At 39.2% G+C, this 24,655-nt stretch overlaps 1 protein-coding gene across 7 annotated transcripts; it reads right to left on the bottom strand.

Moving 5' to 3' along the window:
• Nucleotides 1-3: 3 nt before the first annotated feature.
• Nucleotides 4-22,605, bottom strand: KEL (Kell metallo-endopeptidase (Kell blood group)). Of its 7 annotated transcripts, none has more exons than XR_012054723.1 (19): nucleotides 22,371-22,604; nucleotides 22,058-22,210; nucleotides 16,892-17,033; nucleotides 15,354-15,557; nucleotides 14,648-14,772; nucleotides 13,564-13,710; nucleotides 13,273-13,335; nucleotides 12,076-12,264; nucleotides 11,542-11,687; nucleotides 10,158-10,281; nucleotides 9,548-9,658; nucleotides 8,421-8,519; nucleotides 7,780-7,871; nucleotides 7,239-7,367; nucleotides 6,248-6,358; nucleotides 4,072-4,164; nucleotides 3,682-3,839; nucleotides 2,777-2,869; nucleotides 4-1,559 (listed from the first exon to the last, which is right to left on the bottom strand). XR_012054723.1 is itself a non-coding variant. In XM_030267781.4 (19 exons), exons 2-19 carry the CDS (start codon nucleotides 22,073-22,075, stop codon nucleotides 1,383-1,385), a joined length of 2,196 nt encoding a protein of 731 aa, XP_030123641.4. In that variant the 5' UTR covers nucleotides 22,076-22,210; nucleotides 22,307-22,602; the 3' UTR covers nucleotides 4-1,382. The 7 variants fall into 7 exon arrangements, 5 of the variants coding, with proteins under 5 accessions (XP_030123641.4, XP_030123638.4, XP_030123648.4 ...); XM_030267781.4 differs by having other exon boundaries at nucleotides 4,072-4,139; nucleotides 22,307-22,602; XM_030267778.4 differs by having other exon boundaries at nucleotides 4,072-4,139; nucleotides 22,371-22,601.
• Between the last annotated feature and the right edge of the window lie 2,050 nt (nucleotides 22,606-24,655).

The raw sequence follows: 24,655 nt of genomic DNA, 5'->3' as shown, positions 1-24,655 counted from the left end.
GCGTTTGCAATCAAACACTTTATTACTATTTTGGTTAGTTAATGAAAACAAAATCTCTGAACAGTCCATTCCTGGGAAACATTTTGCTGTATTTGTCAGTACTTGGAAAGGATTAACACAGTTAGTTTTAAAATGCTTACATTGATAAGGGATGTTTCCACTTGCCATCATCTATTCCACAAACAATCCCCAGGCAGCCAATATAATAAGTAAAATAAAAATGTTCCCATAAACAAGAACAGTTTGAAGAGTATGCAAATGGTATTAAGTATTTTGTATTCAGTAAATTTTAGAACATTGGTATAAATTTTTTAATTATGAGACCCTGAAATAGATGTAATTATTACATTGCTCTTAAGAATGTACTTTAGGCACTTCTGCTACCCCAAATCATGTTGTTTCTTACTCTGCTTTTGCTCTAAAGCAAATGAATACCTAAAATTCAGTTTCAAGTGGAAAGTAAAATCCTGCAACACCTCTATGTCTCTGCTTGGATGGTAAATATTTACAAATGTAGGGAGAGAACCAGGTTCAGGATGCAAAGAAGCTCTTGGAATTCTAGTTGTTCAACCTTCAGAAACTTCTAGAAACCTTTGTGACTCTCCCATACTACATCCTCTACCATATCCTCAACACTAGACACTTAAAAAAAGAGGATCTTGTTGGAAAAGAAAGAGAATCTGTTCTCAGCTCCCCAGTTACCCTCCCATTAATGGAGGAGCTTTTCTCTTTCCTCTTATGTCTGAGTTTTGCTGATGAAACAAAAACAGGGCAGAGAAGGACTCCAGTAAACTTCATTATTAAGTCATTTACCTTTCAGCCTACAAGCTGTAACCACTGAGTCTTTCCTAGCACCTGTCTCGATTTATTAGCAAAAGAAGAGAAGAGGATTCTTTCCTCTCTTGTGAGTTACATGTGGTTTGCACAGTGACCCACAGGATTTCCCCAAGAGCTGTTGTAAAGATATTAACAAGTCTTACAGCTCCAGTTTATGGACTTGCCCTTTCTACGAGACTGTGAGGCTGCTGGAGCAGACAGGTAAATGCACTAAACAGAGGGACTAATAATGTAACAGTCTTTCTGTTCACAATTCCTCACAAGTGTTGCCTACCAGAAACTGGCCAGTCACCTTGCTGCCCTGGGACTTGTCACACATCTGGGACAGAGCACTGAGAGCCTTGGAGGAGATCCCCTCCTCATGAGATCAGTTTAAGAATTTCCCTGCCATCAAATGCTGAGGAAAGGATGACAAGAAAAGGAAGGCAAAGGAGTGGATTAGAGCACCATGTCGCCCTAGAGGCTCTGAGAAGATGGTCATATTTTCACGTGTCAGGCCTTCCTCTCCCTGGGATCACATCTCTCTTCCTGCTCTTCCATGCCCATTACCAGATGCGACATTTGTTTTCTGGGTTCATTGGAGACCCACTGGGACATTGGAAGCTCTTGGAAAAGTCCTGGCTATTGCTGACAGGCCCAGAGACACGAAGTGGCAAGGGACTATGTGGATCTGTGTTCAGGGAAGACTGGAGCGTCTCTGGATCCTGGTGTCCACACATTGCCTGAAGGGAAACAAAATAGAAAAGTCAGTTTGGCTGAAAATCCTCATGTGAACAAGACTTAGGGCTCCTCATGCCTCTGCACATGTCAGAGGGCACTGGAGAAAACAAGGAAATGTGCATACATGGCTGACAACAATAGTCAGATTTTCTTTGGATTGTTTTCTCTTCCCTTAAATTTCTCTGTCGCCATTTCACTCTCTGACAAGTCATCTGCTCTTTTTCTATACTGCATAGTCCAGAACACAGAAAATTTAGGCCACCCTGACTAGGCTCATGCATCCTTGAACTCTATCTAAAAAAGTGATAAAGATGTCTCAGTGCCTGGATTCAGCTTGTTAAGTGAAATCAACAAGTGCTCATCAACAGGGGAGAGCACTTACACAAAATCCAATTACTACTCTAGAGACTCGGGGAAAATGATATCACTTTACTGGTGTTAAAGTGGCAATCCAAGTCTTCATTCTCATGATTTCAGTCCTTCTTTATCAATAAATGATGCAGCAGTTGTCATTTAGCTTCTAAAATGCAAATCTTGCCAGCAAGGCCCAATAAGCTGTTTCTTTCATGCACTGCTCTGACTTAATAAACACACAAAACTTCTCCCTTTGCACAATTTCATGACTTAAAAGGATGTGATTTTTTGAGCACAGAAATCCAACCATCTATCATGAGGAACTTGGCAGCACAGCTATGCATAGCTGTGCAATTTAATGCAGCTTCCCACAGAAACAGGAAACTATGGGTGCATGTACTTCTAGTTCTTTGTCTCTAAGTAACATTTGAAACACTTTTTTCACTATCAGCCAATCAGTGATGTGACATCCAGCTATGCACCATGACAGAGAAGTGAATGAAGGAAGGGAGGGACAGATACATGACTTTTACGGTTAGATTTCACTTTCCATTTTGCTCATAACAGCAAAAAAGTACTCAGAGGCTGGCAATGAAGCCTGCTTTCCCTGACACTATGACTTAATTTTGGTGGATTTCAGTCTTTATAAAAATATATTCGCAGACAGGCCTTTTGTTAACTTTGAGATCCGTAACAGCTGTAAATATGATTTTTAGCTTCTAAATAAGATTCTGGATCTCAGAGAATCATTGGTCATTCTCAGTTCTCTGAAGAGGGGGGAAAGTGATTGAATATTGAGAAAGACAAACTGTAAGGGTGTGGAAGAAATGGAGAGTGAAAAAGACACATGACTAGAATTCATTACATGAGCAAAACTGAGGTAGAAAAGTTGATCGTGTGAAAGTCCAATCTTAGGTAAATCCTCTTCTTTGTGCTTTTTCAGCCAATTCTTATAGGCCTGTGGAGAGATAAAATAAATAATTATAAATCTTCCTTAGACAGTATCACAAGCTCATGTCTTCTGTCAATGAAATCTATCAATCTAATATATATTTAATAAATTAGCAAGTTTGTATCTCTCTCCTCATTCTGTGGCTCTCTGCTGCTGGCCATGCCCTAAATAAATCTAAAGTGGGAGAATACAACATAATTACTTTCCTTACCATTTCAGATGCAGATACTAATAGACACATTGTTATATGATGTGGTAATTACATTATGAAAGCATGCAAAATTATTTTCACAAAAAAATCACAAATATTTGACTACAAATTAAAGACTTTTTGCCTCCCAGTGTTCTTCATGAAAGAATGTAACAAGCACCATTTTACACCTAAGGATCTCACACCACCCTCAGCAGTTACACTGAAGTACTGCATGAGGAAACAAAAAATTCTCTCTAAAGTACTGCAGAAAATATTGTTATGGAGTCATTTCACCATCACACAAAATTCTGTTTCATGCTTCAGCTTACTTCCTCAAGTATAACATAAGCATATATACAACAGTATGCTTTGTATGCATGATATAAGCAGGGAAGTAAAGGTGGTGAAGGGGAGAAATTGTCTTACATGGACATATTGAGGCTATGAGCAAAGCTTTGTGAGGAACCTCTTTCTGGACTAACAGAGGACATGCTGGGCTCATGCTCCACTGGCACAGGTGTGCAAGAAATCTGGAATTGGAGCAGGACATGGGAGAGAAGAGCAGCAGGGCAAATTTGTGTGTTACATCATGAGACTATGAGATTGCAGAAGTAAATCACAATACCTGGTAAGCGACAGCAAGCCCTCCAGTGTCAGCTGTATTCTCCAACAGTGTGAAGGTGCCATTGACATTAAAGCTGTAACTTTCATACTGCTCAACCAAGCAGTCTATAGAGCTTTGTAGTGCACTCCTGTTGCATGCAGGACAGCCCTCAGGCAACACTATGGAGGAAAAAAAAGTCATAGAAGTACAGTTATTTATTCACCTCTCTTCCTCTTACTAATCACTGATTATTCCTAGTAGGCAGCATGGACTGAAATATGTTTTCCTTAAGTTCATCTACCTTAATAAAATATGCATATATTGATGTAAGGACTAGGATTTCAGATCCTCTAAGGGGAAGTACTAGTGGGACCTAGAAGAGTAAATGAAGACACTACAGCCAGTACCCACCATAACCATAGAATGCGTGAAGAATTTCATGTGCCATGAAGACTCCGATGGCTCCAAAATTCACAGCGCTGAAAAATAAAGATGAAAAGAGTGCTTTTGGAAAGAAAAAGAGGGCAAATGAGCATTCTGTATAGCCACTGAGCACAACCATGTGCTCCACAGGAGAATTCTACTCTGGGACTACACAGAAACACTTTCGATGTATTGTCACTCGGGCATGTAAAAGGGCAAATACAAGTGCAAATTATCCTACTTATGCTTAAAATTGTACTATGGGCTTACTTTAAAGTATTTGTTGCTAATAAGCCATCATAACAATGAAGAATCTGTGAATGAGATTCTGCCTTTGTTAGCTGTAATGACAGGTATTGCTGATGTTGATATATGTCCTTATTGAACCTCTGCTGTCTGAACTGCTGCACAAACAACAACTACAATGGTAACTATACAAAAGCAGGATGTTTGGAGAAGCAATCTTGCAACTTTTGTTGAGAAGGGATACATAAAATTGGCAATGCAAATTAAAATCATGATGTTTTGACTGCAATTACTCTGGTCTAGTGTAAAGATGTTTGAGGGCTCCAGGACAGTTTGGGTGGATACAGACCCTTCCAACAGTCTAGCACTGGCAATCTTGCTACAAACAAGAAGTTGCCCTAGAGACCTCCAGTAGTTATTTTCAAATGGAATTTCTATGGTTCTATGCAATGAATTTACAGATATTCCCACAAGGAAGAGAACACTCAAAATGCATTTCCATTATATGAAATTACAGGGTCATTCTTTCTTCCCATGCACTGATTAACACTGCTGAAGCATGACATTTTCATACTAGATCATTATTCCATCACTGGGAACTCAGTAGGAGTTCTATAGCTGACAATTTATAAATTTTACCCAGAGAAGCTGTGGATGCCCCACCCTTGAAAGTGTTCAGGGCCAGGCTGGATGGAGCTCTGAGCAACCTGGTCTAGTGGAAGGGGTCCCTGCCCCTGGCAGGAGGGTGGAACTAGACAATCTTTAAAGATTCTTTCCAAACCAAACTTTTTTATGATTCTATAACAATTGTACTGCTTTGCTGAGATCTTATTTTAAAAATTAAAAAATTATCCTGACAGTCACCTGAACTGGCTTTTGCCAGTAGAGTTTAAACTCAGGAGCATCATCTGAGAAAATGCTATTGTACCAACTCATCAAAAACTGATCAAGTTTTACTTATCAGTGTACACAGCTGAGGTGACAGTGAGAAAAACGTACTTTACTAACACTGAATACAAAAGGAATAAGAAGGCATAGACACTTTTTCACAGAGAAAGAAGACAATGACAGCCCATACTACTGGAAAAAAAATTCTTTCCTACTATTCTTTTGAGAATATCCTCTCCTACATACCATAATACATTAATTAAATGATGCAAGCACTAGAAGATCACCATCGAGAAAATAATTAGTTTTAACTGAAACATGTTTCTTTTGAACTTCAGCCTCTTGCCACAATGTGAGCTTATTTTTCAGTACCATGGTATTAGAACAAGTATATCTCCACTATATGCAAAAAGAAAATAGAATTATATGTTTACAGTCAACTGTTTGGAGTGCTTTTATTATCAGAAAAAATATTGCTTAAGAGATCTGTTCCATATAATGAAAGAACAGAACAAGTGGAGTATGGTCTAGAGAAGCGTTGTTATTGCAGGGTAAGACTCAGAGTTAAAAATCTATTTGCTTAGTAGAAAGGGTTTCTTAAAAAGAAAAGAACTGTGATACATTTGAAAAATACTTCTGACAAGTTGCTATGTGAGACTCCTATTTTTTCTGGCTTAGATTTCAGGAATCCTTGGAATTTAGAAAATGAGAGACAAAGGTGGAATGTCTTCTTTGCAGTTAACCTACACGTGACTTCTTTCTCTTAGCTCTGGAGTAATATCTTTGTGTTAGTTCAGTTTCACCTAGATTCTGATTTTGCTTCAGCAGAGTCAGTGATCACTCTCTCTCAGAATGCATCAAGCAGTATCCATCTGGCTTAGAAAAAGCTGGGCTTCCCCCCTTTCCTGTGTCTTTCTGGGATGCAGTGAGAAAAAGAAATTAAGGACAGACCACCTGCTAAGATTCCTCGTGGAAGCATGGTGCAGCCCAGGGAATACATTCAGCTTGCACCTCTGAAGCCCCTCCATACCTGGGAAACTCCATGTGGAAAAAAGGACTGCGGAACATTCCAGCTGGAAAGACCACCATGTGGTGCCTTATTGAATAGTAAGAATGCACACTCCAGGGGTGCACATGCCAGCTAGAAGCAAAATAAAAAGAGAAATTAGAGAATGTATTCATTCCTTATCTCACACTTTGATCCTTCACTGAGCTTGCAAACATAGCTCAGCTGCTCACACAGCATCAGCAAATGATGAAATTCACATTCTCTAGAGTTATAGGTGTTAGAAATAAATCTTCAATTGTTTATAGATGGTCAGAACTAATAGCGTAGTTTTCATAGACATTCTCCCTCACAATTTCCCTGTCAAGTAAATCGGGATTAGTAACCTCCTGTGAAGTCGTGCATAGAATACTCTGCAGGAGCTGTAAGGCCCTAAGCCCATCTGTCAATGCTGCCTTCCTTCTGAAGCATCCTATGTCCTGCCTTTGAGGTGACTCCACCAGCATTCCTGTCATTACAGTGCCTTGCTGTTGGCTTGGTTAAGAAGTCCAGGAGAATCAGCTACACCCCTTAATTAAGGGTGCATGGTCAAAAAAGTGGGGTTTTTTTCAGGGGTCTGGTGCTCTCTTCACAATGGTGGGTACTTTGGTAGCATTGCTAAGGCTCAGATTCAAGATTTCTTTAAAGATTCAAGATTTCTAAGCCTGCCAGATTCAAGATTTCTTTAAAGCAGGATGCAGAGATGCAGACTTGCAGGAACACTGAGAACCGGTGAAACCACTTTCAGAGCTACTGAATCCAGTTCTGCCCACTGGCTCCCACCTGCCCTTCCTCCTCTTCCTCAGTGAAGGAGAGATACAGACATATAGTTATCACAGTTCTGAGTGACCTGCTCTAACTAATCCTGCTTTGAGCAGGAGGATTGAACTAGGTGATCTCCACAGGTCTCTTCCAACCTCAGCTGGTTCACAAGCATGTAGTTTGGTTATATTTTTCAGATCACGATCTGACTTACCTTTTCTGTGGGTTATGCTGAAGGAGCTTCAGGTAGGAATTTTCCCTCTGTACTTTCAAGCAAGCCACCACATTGAGGAAAAAAGTGTCTTCATTTATTTCCAGCTGAGGGAAGAGACAGGGAATGTGACTGTCACAGGGCATAAATGAAGAATGAATTGAACAATTGAGAAAAAGAAAAAGTGAGAAAAAGTTCCATGGATCAAAAAAAAGGTTAATCAAAAGAGAAACCAATGGGATACTTGTAGGTTTTTTTCCCTCCCATTTCTAAAAACCTTCAATTTAAGATATGACAGGAATGTTATCTGAAAGCCAAACAGAATATAAACAGGTAAAAAATTACTTTTATCAGGCCAGCCACTCTAAATAGGAGACAGTATAGGCAACAATATAGAAGCAACAGATAAAGGTTCTGTGGTCCCATATGTTCCCAAAAAATGGAAATATAGGAAATGTGCTCCAGGGGTCATAGCCTCTTTTGTAAGCAGACAAGACAGCAGTTGATACAGGTAAACTGCCAATAATGAGGCAGGCATGTTTACATTATATAGCTCACATTCTGGTATTCCAGGTTCACTTTGTCAGTCTGGAGCATGTGAGCTGGATAACCAATCTCCACTTGTAGTTTGGATACCTAAAATAATAATAAACAAACAAAGAAACATAAAGAAACTTGATCCGTTGAGGCTTTACATTTGGCAAGTCCTTTTAAAGGCTATTTCTAACCAGTGCAAGCATGATCTGTGAGTCAGCCCTTCCAAAGGACAGCTACTCTGTTTCAGGAAGACATCTTGTTCTGCTGCTCTGCTTTCTCAACTCTACAACCTGAGGCCTAATGTTGTTCTAAATCTTTTTCTTTGTACTGTCTTCTGCCATTCAGCTTTTTCGCTTTTAACCTTACTAGATGTATAGAATTGAACTGTATCTCAAAAAAAGTTAATTCAGAGTATTCATGGACAGATAAAAACTGAGCCGCTCTATGTCTACCCATCAGGGTATGTACCCATGAATGCCGGCACTCATAAAACCACCTTCAATTTTTAGTATGAATAAGACATCTATTTAAGACTGTGTCTGTCTGTAGAAGCAGGTAGGAATGAATAAAGGTGTAGGTCTCTTCCATTCCTTCTGCAGAAGCTTCAGGGAAAGGAAGGCCTCAGTAATTTCTGCCTTCTGCACGCACCAAGGCTTTAGCATTTTGCCGAGTGTGTTCATCCATCCACTCCACCTGATCCAGGCGGTCACAGAGGGCATCCTGGATCACAGAGAACATCTGCTCAGCCTGCCACGGAGAAAAGAAGGCATGGTCACAACTGCACAAAAATATTGCTCACTCTTAGCTATCATCTTCCCATGTTCTAGCAATTCAACCACAGAATAACTGGGGGAAAATTCCATTTTTTTGTGTGTGATGAAAGAGAAGATTTCATTTTCTACAGTGATTTAACTTTAAGCTATCTGGCTTCCAGTTTTTCCTCACCATTCTCTCACCATTCTCTCCCACACACCTTTTCATCTGGCCTCTCACAGTAACTAAGAGGGAGACAATTCCTTCTCATTCAATATTGAATAATTGTCCCCCACTTGAGCAAAATGAAAATTCAGTATCCACAAGTATTTCTTGCTGGTGTCTCCCTTTCCAAAATTATGGCAATCTGAGTCAACCCTTCCCAAAATTATGCTTTATTCATTAAAATGTATGCTTCCCTACATGTAGTCTTGGTTTTCTGATTAGCTTTTCTCTGTGTTATTTACTCTTGCCACCTTATAGACTTCAAACTCTGCTAAACAGGTGCTACATTAACTTTCCTCAAAAAAAAAAAAAAAAAGGAACTCTGACCATCACAGCATGAAAAAACCAGGAATCTTTTCCACACTGCAGGCAAGTGTTCTTTTCACCATGGATCCACTCAGAATGTTTTCATGTGATTGTTTAGTCTCTTTGCAATTGAAAATCTTACTGGGATATGTCTCATTGGTGATGAATACTGTTAACACTGTTATTCCAGGGAGTATACAGAGATTGCATGCATTTGTAGGGCTGTCATAGCTATTGGTGCTGCACATATGACTTTTCTAACAGTTGAGACAAAGATAACAGCTGGCATTTAGCAGTGATTATTCTAAAATGACACCAATGTCTGTTCTGACATATTCCCAAAAAAGGAGGGGACGTGCATAAGCAGAGGAACAAAAGGTAGGAAACCTACAGATGATTTTGCTGCCTTGATGTGGTCTTAAGGTGGCATGTCAAAAAAAAGAAAGAGAGGAAGCTGAATTCTGCTTAGGGGTTAAGAGATGAATACCTACAAATTTCTTGGTCTGCTCAGGGAAAATTTCTTGCACAATCATCTTCCCTAGAACTGGCTCAAAGAAAGAGCTGGTATCAGTCAAGCACTTCCTCCAGCGTTCAGCTGGGATCTATAGGAACAAAGAAGTAGACACATGAGAGTGAGAACAAAGGACTAGGAAATCAGTAAAATGATATGTAGACGTGTGGACAGTAGCACTGTCTAAAATTGACAGCAGTGGAGAAGTAATGTAGTTCTATTTAAGCTAGCCCAATAAACATTTTTAGTAAAATATTTATTTCCTTATGATTTAGTCCACTTACTTTCCCTCAAGATGCAGATTTGTATATTAGCAGAGAAAAAGCCATAGAAGAAAGGTGACCATCTACATATTTTTCCCTACTCCATGATACAGTACAAAACATCAGCTCTCTAAACTTCTGAGGGTCATATCTACTCACACCTTTCTTTTGAGAAAAAAGAAGCACTAAATACCATGAGAGAGTAGTTTTTCTCCCCAGATCTAAGAAACTGCATTCGTTTAAGGTATCACAAGAACATTCAGAAGGCATGAGCTACAGTGTTCAGCTGTTGGGGAGGCTGAAGAAACTGATGAAAGGCTAACTCACCATTCTAGATCCCATTTTTCCATAAAGGATCTTATACAGCTCCAGGCGCGCATCTTGGAATTGACTGTCAAGGGCTGGGGAGAGATTCCCAACCAGACAAACAATCATATAAATGTGAAGGACCCTGCAGACAGAAGATTGAAGGCTGGTAACCATAAACACAGAAGCGAGGCAAGTGTCAAGAGTAGTAACTTGAGGCAGAGAAATCCTAGGAACCTGAACAATGACAACAAAGAACTCTGAACAGAATACACCTGGGGCTATCAAAGAGGGATCACTGACATGAGTCAAATACAGAAACTCCCCAAAACACTGTGGAGACTTAAGGGGTAACTCGCTGCTGGAGCACAGGATTCTTTATGGGAAGTTGGAGAAGGATACCTTTTAGGACTAGGTGAAACATATAGAATATTATGAGATGTCTGTGGGATTATGTAAGATTTATGATGATATGTTTATGGGAAGGATCAAAGCCAAGGAAAGGGAAGGATCATAGTGGATTGGGAGAATATATGTGGGAAAATGGAGAGGAAAGCTGATAAGAGGGAATGATTGAGTGTAAACTTGTGCTTGCCAGGGTGTCACCTGACTGAGCCCTGCACATGGTAACCAGGATTTGTCCACCTAACTTATTAAATACTATTGTTAAGTAACATTCTACTCACTGTGTGTGAAGATGGAACTGAATTCTGGAGAGATTACAAGTCTGATAGTTGACTACTGGAGGGAATTTGGATCCAGCTAGCTTCTGGATAGAGCAGCAGTCTGAGAGCTGGCTATTTGGAATACGAGTGGTTGGGAGGAGCTACTGAAGAGACCTGGTAGTATAGGTGTGTTTGTAACAGGAAGACACCAAAGTATCAGCAACCAAAGTAGGGCTGCAAGACTAGGGGAATCATATATTCATGTGATACATCCAATTGGACACTAGGAGATCTTGGCCAGCTTCTTGACAGACTGAATACCCAAGACCAGCTATTGGAGTGAGGCACATCATGTGTGTGCACACACATATTTCAATAGTATAACCAATCCTGATCGGCTGGAGCTGAGGAATAGAATCAGTCTGTGTTCATGTTGGTATGAGTGCTGTGGGTGGATGGGTGTCTGTCAAGACACTATGTTCACTCTCTGTGTGACACACATAAATATATTCTTTTATATGTGTGTTCATACATGGTGCATGCATGTGCAAACCTATTGGGAATATATGCTAAGCCATAGCACCAGACAAACCTGTGGCTATAAAGCCACATCAGCCTTGCTGTGACTACTGGATTCAGCAGCCTCTAACACAGCAGCCTCTAATCTATTAAACTTACGGTATTTGAAGAAAATATTTCTTGGGGCATGAACAACTGCAACCATAGATATAGACTCCTACCTTCCCTTGTGCCATTTCTCAATGAGCTGTGACATGTTGCTTAAGTAATCCATGTCATGCACTGCAATTGGCTGAGAGAGGTTCATTGGCACAGGATGGAAGACAGCCTTGAGACAAGCCAGCCAGTCAATAGCAGGTGCCTTTTCCTGCAAGCAAAACAAAGCTTACGTGCTGAACTATGAATCTAAACTGGCTCACAAGAAATAATAGGGAAACCAGGATAGTCTTCCCAATAATGTTAAGAGATACTTTCCACAAGTTAAATTGTTTTTATAATATGCATCTTGAAAAGGAGAACTGACTTTTTAAAAGAGAATTAGCACTGGGGAGGGGAGAGAGCTGTGGGCCTGAAAAACCTCTGTCAGTAAAGGACTGTAAGTTATTGGGTTATTTAAAGCTCAACAGGCTCCAAGTGTAATTTGCAAGACAATGGCATTTAAACACAGCATCTCATATCTCTTTTGATCTGGATCTTCAGAATGAAACATGAATGTCACATGTAAGTGTGTTGCTCAAGCTTTAAGGCACGGGTACCTGTAGCTCCCTAATGGTAGTGTGAAAGAACAGCATCCCCCTCTGCTGTCTTTTCTGTAGTGGAGTGACAAATCGCTGGAGGTTAGAGATGAAGGACAAGGTCAAGGAAAATGAGTCAGGGGGACCATCCTCTGTCCTTCCAAGTAGGACTCCCAATTTCTTCAAATACGAAAGATACACACGGAGAACCTGCAATACAGAGCATATCTTCAGTGGAAGATACATGACCAAAAATTAGTCACTCCATCCATCCTTCCATCCATCCATCCATCCATCCATCCATCCATCCATCCATCCATCCATCCATTCTGACCATATAAACTTCAGTCTTTCAAAACTACTGCTGACCAGCCCCATCTCTAAAAGTCTCTTCTTGCTGCAACACCCTTATGTAACTGCTCATGTGAAATACCCTTTGCCATGTACAGCTGGCAAAGTGAAGAACAATGTATTGGCAAATCTCAGTGATGAACAATGAATTCCCAAATGATTCTTCTTCTCACAACTCACAATTACTTAAAATACTAGAATAACTTTAGAGATGTAGGACTGCAATCTCTGGAGTCAGAGGAGAGAAATTCAGTGATATAATGAGCCAGTATTTTAATGGACAGAAAATGTCAACTTCTTGTTTCTATCTTCATGAGGTTTCAGAGGAATGCTTATGATAGCTCAGGAGTTATTTTGAGGATTTTTCTGAAAGGCTCAGATAACTCAGTTTTTATGAAGTTCAGAAATGACAAAGTTCATTTTGTTACAATGTCCCAAGGTCAAAGAACTTCCCCCAACGTATGTTCAAACACTTTAAAATAAGCTGAAAAATTCTAGCTATCCCTCCCTGCAGTACACAAATTTTGTTATAAAGCCTTATTTTTGACAAAAACATTTTTTATAAAACATTCATTCAAGGCAAAAAATAAAAGGAAGCCCAGGTTCAGACTACTTAGCAAACAAAAATTAAAATTATAATTATAACATTCTAAACTAGAAGTTTTAAACCTGGCAGGCAAAATGGGTTACATTTTACAATCTATCCTTTGGAAAAGCTGAGTTTCATGAAGAATTCTTTCTGAAGGCATTTTCAGAGGTCACTGACCGTAACCCATGGAAACAGACCACTCTGAACCAGGAGGCAATTCAAGGAGATCCCTGCATCAAATAGCTATTTTTACCTTTCTTCAGCCTCTGATATGTTACCTCAAGATAATTTTTCTCTTTGAATTCACTCTCAAGTGGAATATCAAACTCAGGATGGTCAATCTGCAAAAAGGAGTAAAGAAAAAACTGACTATTTTCAGAAATGCAAACGTAAGGATATTTTGGTATATTCTGTATCATGGAATTAGAAATGCTATTAACGTGCTTTTACTTTTGAAAAATGTTTGCTCAGTTCTTCAGAGAAGGACACAGGCTTAACTTGAGCAAGCCTTGGTCTGACTCTTTACTCACAGTGCTTCCTTGATAATGCTCTTTCTTTAGCACACTCACCTGAATAATATTGGTCTTGGGGTCAAAAGGAGTAGGTCCCACATGGACTCTAAAAAACGGAAAGGTGCTGTATCTACTCATGAGAATCTGAAGAGTTTCATTAAAATCTTTTGTTTCCCCTACATCTGTGTTATGCCAGCCACCAACCTAGAGAAAGACAGAAATGCTGCAAGTGAGAAAATCTGGTTGGATCCATACTTACATTTTTTTTTTCTTTTACACCTATAAGCTCAGTCATTCTGGTAACTGAGAAGCAACACAGCAAAAAGCACCAAGGGAAACTTGTGAAATATTCTACATACCCTACTGGCTTTAAAATGACCTGACACTTTCCCTTAAGCAAAGCAATGAGCTGCAAAATGACAAAGGGAAAATGAATTGTAATTAGCAACAGAGCAAGATGTGCAGGAAAAAATGCTGGATAAGCAGGAGACAGGAAATAGGTCTCATTTTTCTAAAGCTATGCAGGAGGACAAACAGGGATCAGTGATTACTGGTCCCACCTCCTTGCCCAGCAGATTCACAGGTAGGCCTGTAGTCACTATTCTTTTTTTTTGCTGGAAGGTTCTGCATCCTCCTTTGACACAGGGCATAAATGCTCTTTGCTGGAAGGAAGATGTCCAGCCCTCCCTGGCATCAAGAGGAGTCTCCCAGAATGGAAAGAGAAGGATTTTCTCCTTTAAACAAGCTCTCCTGGAAGCCTTAACTACTGAATGATCACCTGGTTTTAGACACAAAAATTTCATCCATTTGCAAGATGCTCCCCAATCTGTGAGTCAGATCCTGCTGAACCAGACTTCTGAGATTAAACATGATCTCTCTCTACAGACTTGGTTTTTTACCATCTGTCAGTAATATATAAGGTTATGAGGAGAGATTCAGGTTCCCAATGTCAAAAAATCAGTTCTTGAAACAGCATTTAAAGCTAGAAGATTTATCACTAGGAAGTTGTGCTGTGAACCATGACTAGGGTCAGATTCTACAAAAGTTACATCATGTAGGACTATATGACCCCACCTACTCACTTTCCTTCTCCCTGCAGGAGTTCTCTTCCTGAGGGAGAGGACACAGCACAAACATTCACCTGATTTAGGAGGTCCTTCAGTGGCTGAGCTCCTTGGGATTCTATTTGTTCAGTATCCATGCAGGAACGATAAAATCGGATTGCTTTCTCCTTGGCTGAACCTCTTATCCCAAACTGTGGACTTTCTGAGGAAAAAAGTAGATTTAAAATTGAAAAAAAAAACCCAAAAAAAAACTACTTAAAAAGAAGTTGGGACAGCAGTAGAGCAGAGAAGAGTTTTAAGAAAATACTGCACTTTGATCCAGAACATGTTAACAAAAACATCCACATTTCCCACAGTGACCTTCTAGTGCCATGACTCTTCCTGAGACCAAATATGTGAGTTTCTTTGCATGGAAACAGGAGCACAACAGGAAGTTAGTGCATATCTAGGCTTCAGTCCTCCATGGAGACAGGACACATCACCAGAGTGCACATTCAGACTAGCACAGCAGCAATGGCCTACTTTGACAAGGCAACAGGAAAATGGTCTGAGTTGCTGTCAGAATTTAAAGTGTGACTTTCATCTGTTACACTTGGCAAGAATAACTAAAATGTTTAAAATGCAGCTACTGTAACATGACATGCTCAAAAAATAAATCTGTACCTGTAATGATAGAAGAACGAAGAGAAGGGACTCAGCCCCTGTTAGGAATGATTGTCACTACTATTGTCAGATCTGACCGAGGCAGATGCCGAAGGTAACACACCAATCATCTGACCCTACCTAAAAGCCTTTTCAGGATCAACAGGTTTTCTTCCAACAACACATCAAATACATTTAGTGATTCTTCTCTGGTTCTGCTTGACTGTTTGCCTTCCCATCTGCCACAGGCATATTTGTAGAAGTTCTCACAGGGGTTTACAGTGTCATTCCTAGAATTCAGAAGTCTTGCCAATAGAGCAGGATCTGACTCAGCATCACAGGATCCTGAAGAGGAAGTAAATAAGAGAGAACTGAGAAGTGACAGTGGAGAGTGAGAACAACTCCAAACAAAGATCTTTTAGGGGGCATTTACCCCAAAAGACTTATTTTTGGTACAAGCTCCTTTGCATGCAGTGTTGAATTCCTTGTAAGGTATTGCTGAATATGGAGGAAGTGAGTTTTCTCTTTCACATCCCAGGAAGATTGTCCTCTGTTTGTAATATCTAGGCAGCCACAGGTTGGATTATTCTGCCTTCTCAATATCTTTCCTCTGAATCAGCCAAATTTGGCCACATGATAAACAAGAAGAAACTGATGGTGTCAATACATGATGCAAGAGAAGGACAGAGCACCAAGCAAGAAATGAGATAAGATTAAAACATGTTTTTTTCAAGCATGGGAAACATTTTTCAGCATGACATTTGTCAAAAGAGGACAAGGATATTTCTAGAATATCTTGCTTTGGTCTATAATTTTCTTTTTCTAAACTCATTCAAATTTCTGGGTATACATTGTCATTTTAGTCCGGTATCTTACATCAACATCAGATCAGATCAATTATTTACTGAAATAATCCACGTGCAAATCAAGGTAAGACTTCCCATACTATGGTTTCAAAGTTGACATGGGAAAAGGTAGGCAGAGTAGAAATGGACTAGATCTAAACAGATTTTCCTTGGTCTCTGCAGTCTCTAACATACAACAAAAAGTAAAGAAAACAGCTAGGTAAAGATCCAACAGTGCTTATTTTTGGGCAGGGAATGTCTGTATCCACCAATATAAATGTACCTTCTGTATTGAGCTTTCCATATGCTGAGATATTCACATGGACCATTCTGCAGATAGTTCTTTAGTGAATTTGGAAGGCAAATTAATGTTTGTAGTCTATACTCACAGCTTCTCCATTAGCAAGAAACTCTGACTTTTGCTTTTACTCTATGACTGCACTGATTTGTGCTAGAAAACCAGGACTAGACTTGTCAGATATGGAAAGGCAAATGAGGTGCTCCAAGTCTCAGATCTAGTTCAGTTTCTTGACTACAGATAGAGCAGAATACATTGATGAGGTGCAAAACAATATAATATTTTCTGCCTCAAACTGGGCTCAGGCATATTAAATATCAGGCAGAGAAGGACAGATGTGGAGGATCTCTCCCCACTGTGACTTAAGGAAGAGGAAAACAAATGTACCTTTTTGACAAAAGGTATTATGATTCCTGGAAAGTCTGAAAGTCTGGTTCTTAATACTGATGTTAAGCTTAAAACACATTGGAGGCAGGTAAGAGAGAAAGGGATCTTAAAAATGGGGTGGATGAGGAAGAATGGAAAATATATTATACCTAGAGCACAAGTCATCATGAGGTAGATGATAAGCAATGTAAAGCCAAGGAGAGTACTGAGAAGAAGTGCACACAGAAGTAGGCTTTTCCCCTGAAGGCATCGTTCTTTCTTTGCACCTGTTCTCAGCTCCTGGTCACAGGTCTGAAGAGACAGAAAAAAATCAAGAAAGAAAAATTCATATTAAAGTTAGCACTAATAACATACTCCATCTCCCACCTAACCTACCAGAAAATCGTTCACAGGACTAGTGCTAAAACACCAATAGTCATCCAAGTCATCTACATGACTGTATTCCCATGGGCTTTCTCATTTTCTTCATTTCTCTGTTTTTTCAAGCAATAACTGTTGCACAGTGTTATGAATTACTCATTGAAAATCCAGCTTGCTATGAGAAGACTTGTCCCTCCATGGTTCATTCTGGTTTATGAAACCACCTTGCATATACCTCCTGAAGATATCAAAGCATTTTTGAGTCTATAAAGCTAATAATAGGACGGCTAGGACTGGTGGTTCTTTATTCTGCCAGAGTCTGGCAATATGAGCACTAATTTCAGATCTCTCCTCAAGAAATAAAGTGCATCCAAAGCCCTCTAGTCCAATTCAAGTGAGAGAAAATATTTGTTCTATTCTACAAACTGGAGTAAGCTGTAAATCGCTGAGAAGATCTTATATAGAGACAGGTTTTATGTCATTTAAATTTAGTTTTTTTCATAATCTAGGTGTGTATTTTCAGTCCATGGAACAGGCTAGGGACCTAATGGGTACACCTTTTGTTTTAGGTATCTGTTTTAGGATGAACTGAAGCATTCTCCAGAGTTATTTGTCCTTTTCTCTGTTGGCTGCAAAGGAAGCCAGATGACTATCTTAGGATACACAACTAACATCTACCTGGATACAGTTAGATAATATGACATTTTCTCTCCTTCTGCATACTTTGATCTACATAAGACTGGAGAACAACAGTTTATGAAAGAACAGACACAGGAATGCATGTTGGTGATATATAAGGAAAGGGAAAGAATTGAAAAAAAAAGTGAAATGACTGAATAGGAGTATACAGTGAGAAAAGGGAGGCAGAAGAGGGGAAAAAGCCAGAGGATAATGGAAAACCTCAGCTGTAGCAAACAGGGAGAAAAATCTCACAGCTGTGAAAGCTGATGGAAGTGCTGTTGGGAGAGTCCTACATGTCACTGTCAGGGCCTGGCCTGACCTGTACTGTCCCCACAGGTTCAAGTTCAGCTTCCTGTTCTATCTTGATTCTTTGATAAGAGAAATCTGTTTGAGAAAACTTGTCAGGCCTTGGAGCTCTTTGAGGAAAGGCAAGGAGCAGCCTTAGTGCACATGCCCACTTCTTCACTTGGCCGTCTGCACTCTCCTGTGCTGTCTCCATCTGAACTTTGCTGCAATGGCAGTCATGCCTTTCCCTGGACAGGCATCCCATCGATCTGGATATTGACCGTCACCTAAAGCCTTGATTCTTCAGGTTTGCCCTCAGAGCTGCCTCCTCACAAGGGACTTGACTGGAAATCTACACTCTTGGTTGACTCTGGGCACTGTCACCAGGCCTACCTTACGCCTTCAGGCTGGGGGGAGCACACCTTGCTTTTTAAATCATTGCTTCTTGCCTGTTGTGCTATGAGTCTCAGGTTTCAGATTGTCATCTCTCTTCTGCCTTGGCTGCTCCCTTACATGCAGCAGCTAAACTGCATTTGTCACTACTCTCGGTAGCTATGTTCTTTGCCACAAAACCAGGAAACATGGATCTTGACAAAAATCACAAGAAATGGAGCAAAATCTTACAGGAATTAAGTATGTCACAGTACATGCCCCTTCGCCTAAGGGAGCATTAAGGAAATGAATGAGTCTGCTCTTAATCATCTGGACTAATATACTATGTACAACTTCTGCACAAAAACATTAATAGAAGGGAAAACAAAAATAAGCAATAGAAAAACAGACTCATAATTTTATAATCTTTCAAACGTGAATTTTATTCAGTCTCAAAAAAAAGCCTCTCAAAGGCTTAATTGACTCCTGGAAATTACTAACAAAAGTTGAATGCCTAATGCTTTTCTCCTTTAAAATCCTATTCTCCTGACTTTTTCAGGAAGGATACAGAATAACCAAATGGAGAGCAAGTATGTACAAGTGACATTAGAAGATGCTAGACACTGGCATCATCATACTGGCAAAGTACAGTGTACAAACTACAAAGGAGGAACTCCAAATTCCTTTCATAAGTCCCCATAGCAAAACACTTGTTTTACTCCTGGAGTAAGAGCGAAAGTGTCACAACAGTATGGCAGGGGACTGAGTGAAAGAAAATTAGTTTAGCTGATAAAGGAAATCTAAACACTGTTCTTTGGCATGCAAGCCTTCTTCTCTGACCATTTAGGAAAGAGCGAATGATTTACATCCACAATTCTCCTGACTTCTCTGCTGCAATAAACTTCTTGTTTTTCACATGGAAAATCTGGCCTACTCCTACCATGAAATAATAATAATTTTGCAATTATTTGGTTTCATGTCATCAGAAGACATCTGTTTCTCTCTTTTGACTCATAAATGGCATGACTGTGGAGATACTAACAAGAAACTGGCATTTCAAGGCTGCTGGTGCAATTTCTTATGAATTGTTGGTTAACAGTCAGTCTATTTCAGGTCCATGCATGATGTTTATTTTGAAATGCAAAATGCATCAAATAACAGATTTTTTAAAATCTCTAAGAGAAAGAGCACTGCCCCCCTCAAATCTCCATTAAGAAACAATTTGAGAAGTACTTGGCTGAGAGCAGCATGCCCAAATAATAACATAGCACAAAAGAAATGACAGGGGAGTGGGAACTGGTTGTGGACCTCTACATAGAAACAGGATTATGGTCTGTATGTGAACCATAAGCATAAAAATTGTTCTTGAAATGCTTCATCTTCCATAATAAATGCCTTTCTAACCTTGCTTCTGTAAATGGGGCGGGATTCGAGAGAAACTGTGGACCTACATAAACAGAGAAAAAAGAGGAGGGCAGTCATATTTAGTTCTCCTTTATGTCTTTTCATGACAACAGCTTAAACAAATCTAGACAAACAAATACTGCTTTTTCAGTACTCTTACACAGATCCTGACCAGAATTTCATTTTTGTGCCACAATGGATTAAGTGGTTCACAGGCACTAAAATAGAGACCTCTTCCTAAGCCAGCTATTCTTGGGCAAGGCAGAGGTGTGGATGTAATTAGATGGACCCAGAGATGGCATACAACACTCCCAGAGCACAGGATACAGGAGCATTACATAGCTTACAGGAAGCAGCAGCACTTTATTGTGGTATGTTTTGAGGCTAGGTTACTTCATCCAGCTGGCTCCATACAAAGATACAAGTGAATGGTTTGAACAAGCCAGTGGAAAAGGATAAAAAGATTCAACCTCTGACAGGGTTTTTCCTTATAGGCCTCACTTATGGGTGACAAGAATAATCAGTATTAGCATAAAGATGAATGCAATTTTCAGTACAGTTTCAGTTCTTTCATGTTTTTAAGCATGTGCAAATGCTCAAATTTAAATGGCTTCACTATAGCTAAGTGAGAACAAATGGCTGTAAAATCATTAAAAGATGAATTCTAATAGCTGTAAATTATAAAAATTTATTACTTTAAATTAATGTACTATGTGTATCATCTAACTCAAACACAAGCATGACTTGGGATAGCATGACAAGTACTGTTATCACTAAAGCAAGAACTGTTTGATACAACTAAATCAGCCAAAGAATTTGATTTTCCTTGAGCATCTCCTTCTTTCTGTTTGTGAGCTATTCCTGAATTGTGAGGGAGGTTAAAGACACTCTACCTAATTCTTTCTCACCTTCAATTTTCACAGTTTTAAATTATATTACAGGAAAAGGAGCATCTAGTTTCATGAAAATAAAAGAAATTTTAAAAAAGAGATCAAAGGAAGAGAGAGCTGAACTTATTTTTCATAACTATTTACCAGGTAATGTTAGGAGTATTGTTTTTCAGCCAGTAAATTATTCATGAATTACTGACTTTGGCTTTACCCAAATCATGTTTACCACATTACTCACATGGATGGCATATTTTCAGACCAATACCCCAATATCACAAAAACCTTAATTTTCTAAAGTTTATCTTTTGTCAGCAAATTATTTAAGCACATAAATGGAACCCATTAAATGCCACTTGAGAAACAAGTAGCCTGTGTTTGAAATAGAATACCTGCTCACATGAAATATGAAACAGAAATATTGCTGAATTGTATTCTGGAGTGCTAAAATTGCAAAGCAAAACCATGGCAAACAACTAAAATTATGATTATGGTTTGATCTTCATCACACAGAAATTTGGGAATGGATATACAAAACAAACATTTCTGCAAATTCTTCAACTATGAAAATGCAGACAAGATAAATAGAAGTGACTGTTTGCATTACAGTCACAGTCACACTGAACAGATCTCAATGTAAGAACAACACACATTTCAGTGTTTTTATTATTTAGTAACATAAAACACTTCACTTATCTCTGTTGCCCTTGAATGTTTTGTACTTTTTTAGCAACCTTGAGCTAACAGTTCAGTTCAGTGCAATTTGTCTGTAAATATCCAATTAAGACTTTGCTAGCTATTTACATAAGACATCAAAGCAGAAAAAGGACACCACACTACATGGGAAGCAATTAGGCTCACCATGTCATTCTCACATTCCAAAAACTATGCCTTGCTTATCCACAACTATTTGTGGGGGGGAACTGCACATTTCAGTGTAAGTACTTTTTTATCATACCTTGCCAAAAAAAATGGAGATAGAATAAAAGACGTCATTATTATTTTTATTATTGTTGTTATTATCATTATTACAACTACTAATAGTTTTACTATTATTATTATTACTTGTTGGTCAGTGCTTCAAACAGTTCTCAGAATGGCCATTAGGGTGACTAACGGGAAGGGCAAGAACCCCTAAATCATCACACCATATCCCAAATCATTAATTCTGAGACCCGGACAAGACCATTCTAGATACAAACTGTCAAAAACTCAACTACCTCAGTCCCCCAAGGCAATAAGCAGTGTAGCTATGAAAGGGGAAGGAAAAGAAAGGTGTGCAACAAAGGTCCCTCAGCAGATTGCAAGACAGACCCATTTTCTTACCTGTGGAACAGTGCTCATGCTTGTCACTGAGCAGTCTTTGCTCCTGCGGCTACCACAGTTGTGAACTCTGTTTACTTGGCTGCTATCAGTCTCCTGTGCCCATGCACTCTTCTGAGTTTGGAGACAATCTCTTCTTTCCAGCTTGACTGTTTGCTGTGCGGAGGAGAAGTGAGAGGAAAAGCTCAGAGACAAACACCCTTAGAGAAAATGGGAGGGAGGGAAATGATGTTTTTGCAACTCTCCACCCACCTTCCTAACACCTCTACTTCTTATAAAACGATATTTTTTCCCCTTCTGTGTGTCTGTGACCCACCTGCCTTTCTGTCTCTTGGAGCTCCACTGAAATCTTTTTGAAGAGTAGTATGTGATTCTCTATCTCCTTCAGACTCTTCTGAGCTATTTGCTGTTTCTTTTCTCTCCAGCAGCCTCACTATCCTGCCCACCCAACAAGCCTGTTTTGGTCTGATATTCTCCCTGCCACTAGCCTGTTTCAACCTGCTGCTGCCTTGGGGCCCGCAGGCTTCTGCCTATTGCTAGATAGTGTGGGCTAGGGATCCTAGTGCTCCTCCTCCCACGAGGAAAGGCCAAGGTGCTGACTTGCTTCTTGCTCTTGCTCTCTCATCTGCACCTTAATGTCCATTCAAGGGGTGAACACATCTGACTTTTTCTCTTTCCCATTAGGAGGTATAGAAAAAAGAATTCATTAATTACTGATTCTATTTACAGTTGTTCTTCTTGGAAAATGGCCAGCCTGTGTGCCTTTGCTTTTTTAAGGAGGAACATTGTGAAGATTTGGGAGGGAAATTTCTCTACTTTGAAGACTAGGAACCTAGATTATTTCTCTGAGACATTAAAAACTGAATAGGAGAGCAAGACATTGAGACTTGAGACCTTCTCAATTGGCAGCTGTGAGCTGAGAGAGGTAGTGGTGACCGTCTTGGTGTCAGCTTCCACAGTGCTTGAAACAAGCAGAATACCAGGACAGGACTGTTTGCCTCCCCAAGCTGCAAGTCTCTGAGGAGAATTTGATATATTGGTTCACTAGTCTGAAGATAATTTGATATCTGTTCAGTCATTCAGAGCTCCTATCAACCTGATTTTTCCCTATTTCTGTACTGCTTGCATAATTTAACACTTTACTATCATAACAGATTTCTTATGTGGCTGCAACCAGTTACTTACTCCCAGTTCTTTTCAGCATTCAGGTTACTGGTAGCTATATATTTCTATATTTGCCAAACAGCTCTAAATACAGCAAGAAAGTCCTTGCATACTGACAAAAAGATCCCTACTGATCTTTCTTTCCTTGCAGTGTGTCACTTCACTTTAACATCAGAATCCATTTTGCAAATACCTCTCTCATAAATTGATTGAGATTTGACTTAATGAAAGCAACAAAACAGTCATTTGTTAGTCACAGTTGAGATCTCACAGTGAAGATATCTTTGTATACTATCTGGACAAATTTGTTCATTACAATATTCAGTTTATTTATCTGTCTTAACTGTATCTGAACTCTTATACCTTCATTACAGCATCTAACAGCTGCCAAGCTTTATGTAATGAAGTAAATTTTATTTCTCTTTTCTCTATGAACACTATCTAAGTTTTAAAATTTACCTGGGCAAGGAATTTATTACCTTTTTTTTGATTATAAAATGGTTATGATGATTTTGAAGTCGATGTAATAAAATTAAAGCAAATAATAAAACCTTGGCTGAAGTATTCACTTTTAAAATGACACTTGAGAAGACAAAAAAAAGCCTTTGGTCAATATGCTGGGAGGATATGATTGCCACTAACGTCGTTTCATATACCAGTATCTATTAAACAGGTATTCTCATTTCCTCTTGATAAAATGAAATTTTACCACATAATTATTGCCACAACACATGGATTGTCCCACACACACTATCTAGAAATTATTTGAATGTGTATGTACAGACAATTTTTACCAGACTTGCCAGCTAATAAGGACACATCCTGAAAAGTCGATGGATCACATCTTCATTTCAAGAGTGCGTGGGATGTTTCAGGAAAGGCAACCTGAGAAACCCTCTCTTTCTCGTTGAAGAGCACAGTTCTTTGAATTAGAACATGTTTCAGGGGTGCTGTGATGCTGAGAAAGCTGCCTTGCAAGATCTAGTGTGGTGGTGTTATTTCTTCTCGGAAGGCATGACATACCATAGTAACATCATGTACTGGATCTAATAGACATTATTGTTGGATTCTCAATACTGTTCTGGAAAAGTATGCTCCTGGGTAGTATTCTGCTGTAATGGACATAGGGTTTTGAGTTTGTTCAGTAATTCAGTAGCAAAGTTGAGCTGTTATGGAGAGAATTAAGTCGTTAAAACTTTTATTTATTCCAAAATTTGTGTATCTCATTGGAAAAAATGTGGATTTATTTCACATTGATGCTCCCTCTGTGACTATGGGCTGAGATATCCAGGTATAAGACATATTTAATCTGAAATTATATGATCCACACTTCAGAAAAATCTGTTTGGCTGTGGTTATTAGTTGTTGCAAAATAATTCAGACACTGTATGTATATTTTTAAGCAGAGTTTCTTGCATCTGTTAAGGTAAGAATAGA

The sequence above is a fragment of the Taeniopygia guttata genome, chromosome 1 (assembly GCF_048771995.1).
Source record: "Taeniopygia guttata chromosome 1, bTaeGut7.mat, whole genome shotgun sequence".
NCBI lineage: Eukaryota > Metazoa > Chordata > Aves > Passeriformes > Estrildidae > Taeniopygia > Taeniopygia guttata.
The sequence above is the reverse complement of the archived record's forward strand: the minus strand, read 5'-3'. Positions and strand labels throughout refer to the sequence as shown.

Coding starts and splice junctions, on each gene's coding strand:
- KEL (XM_030267781.4), bottom strand. Junction 4,140..6,247: donor TTCCACATGGAGTTTCCCAG/GTATGGAGGGGC, acceptor TTTATTTTTCAG/CGCTGTGAATTTTGGAGCCA. Junction 1,560..2,776: donor TCTACCTCAGTTTTGCTCAT/GTAATGAATTCT, acceptor GTTTCCCTTCAG/GCAATGTGTGGACACCAGGA.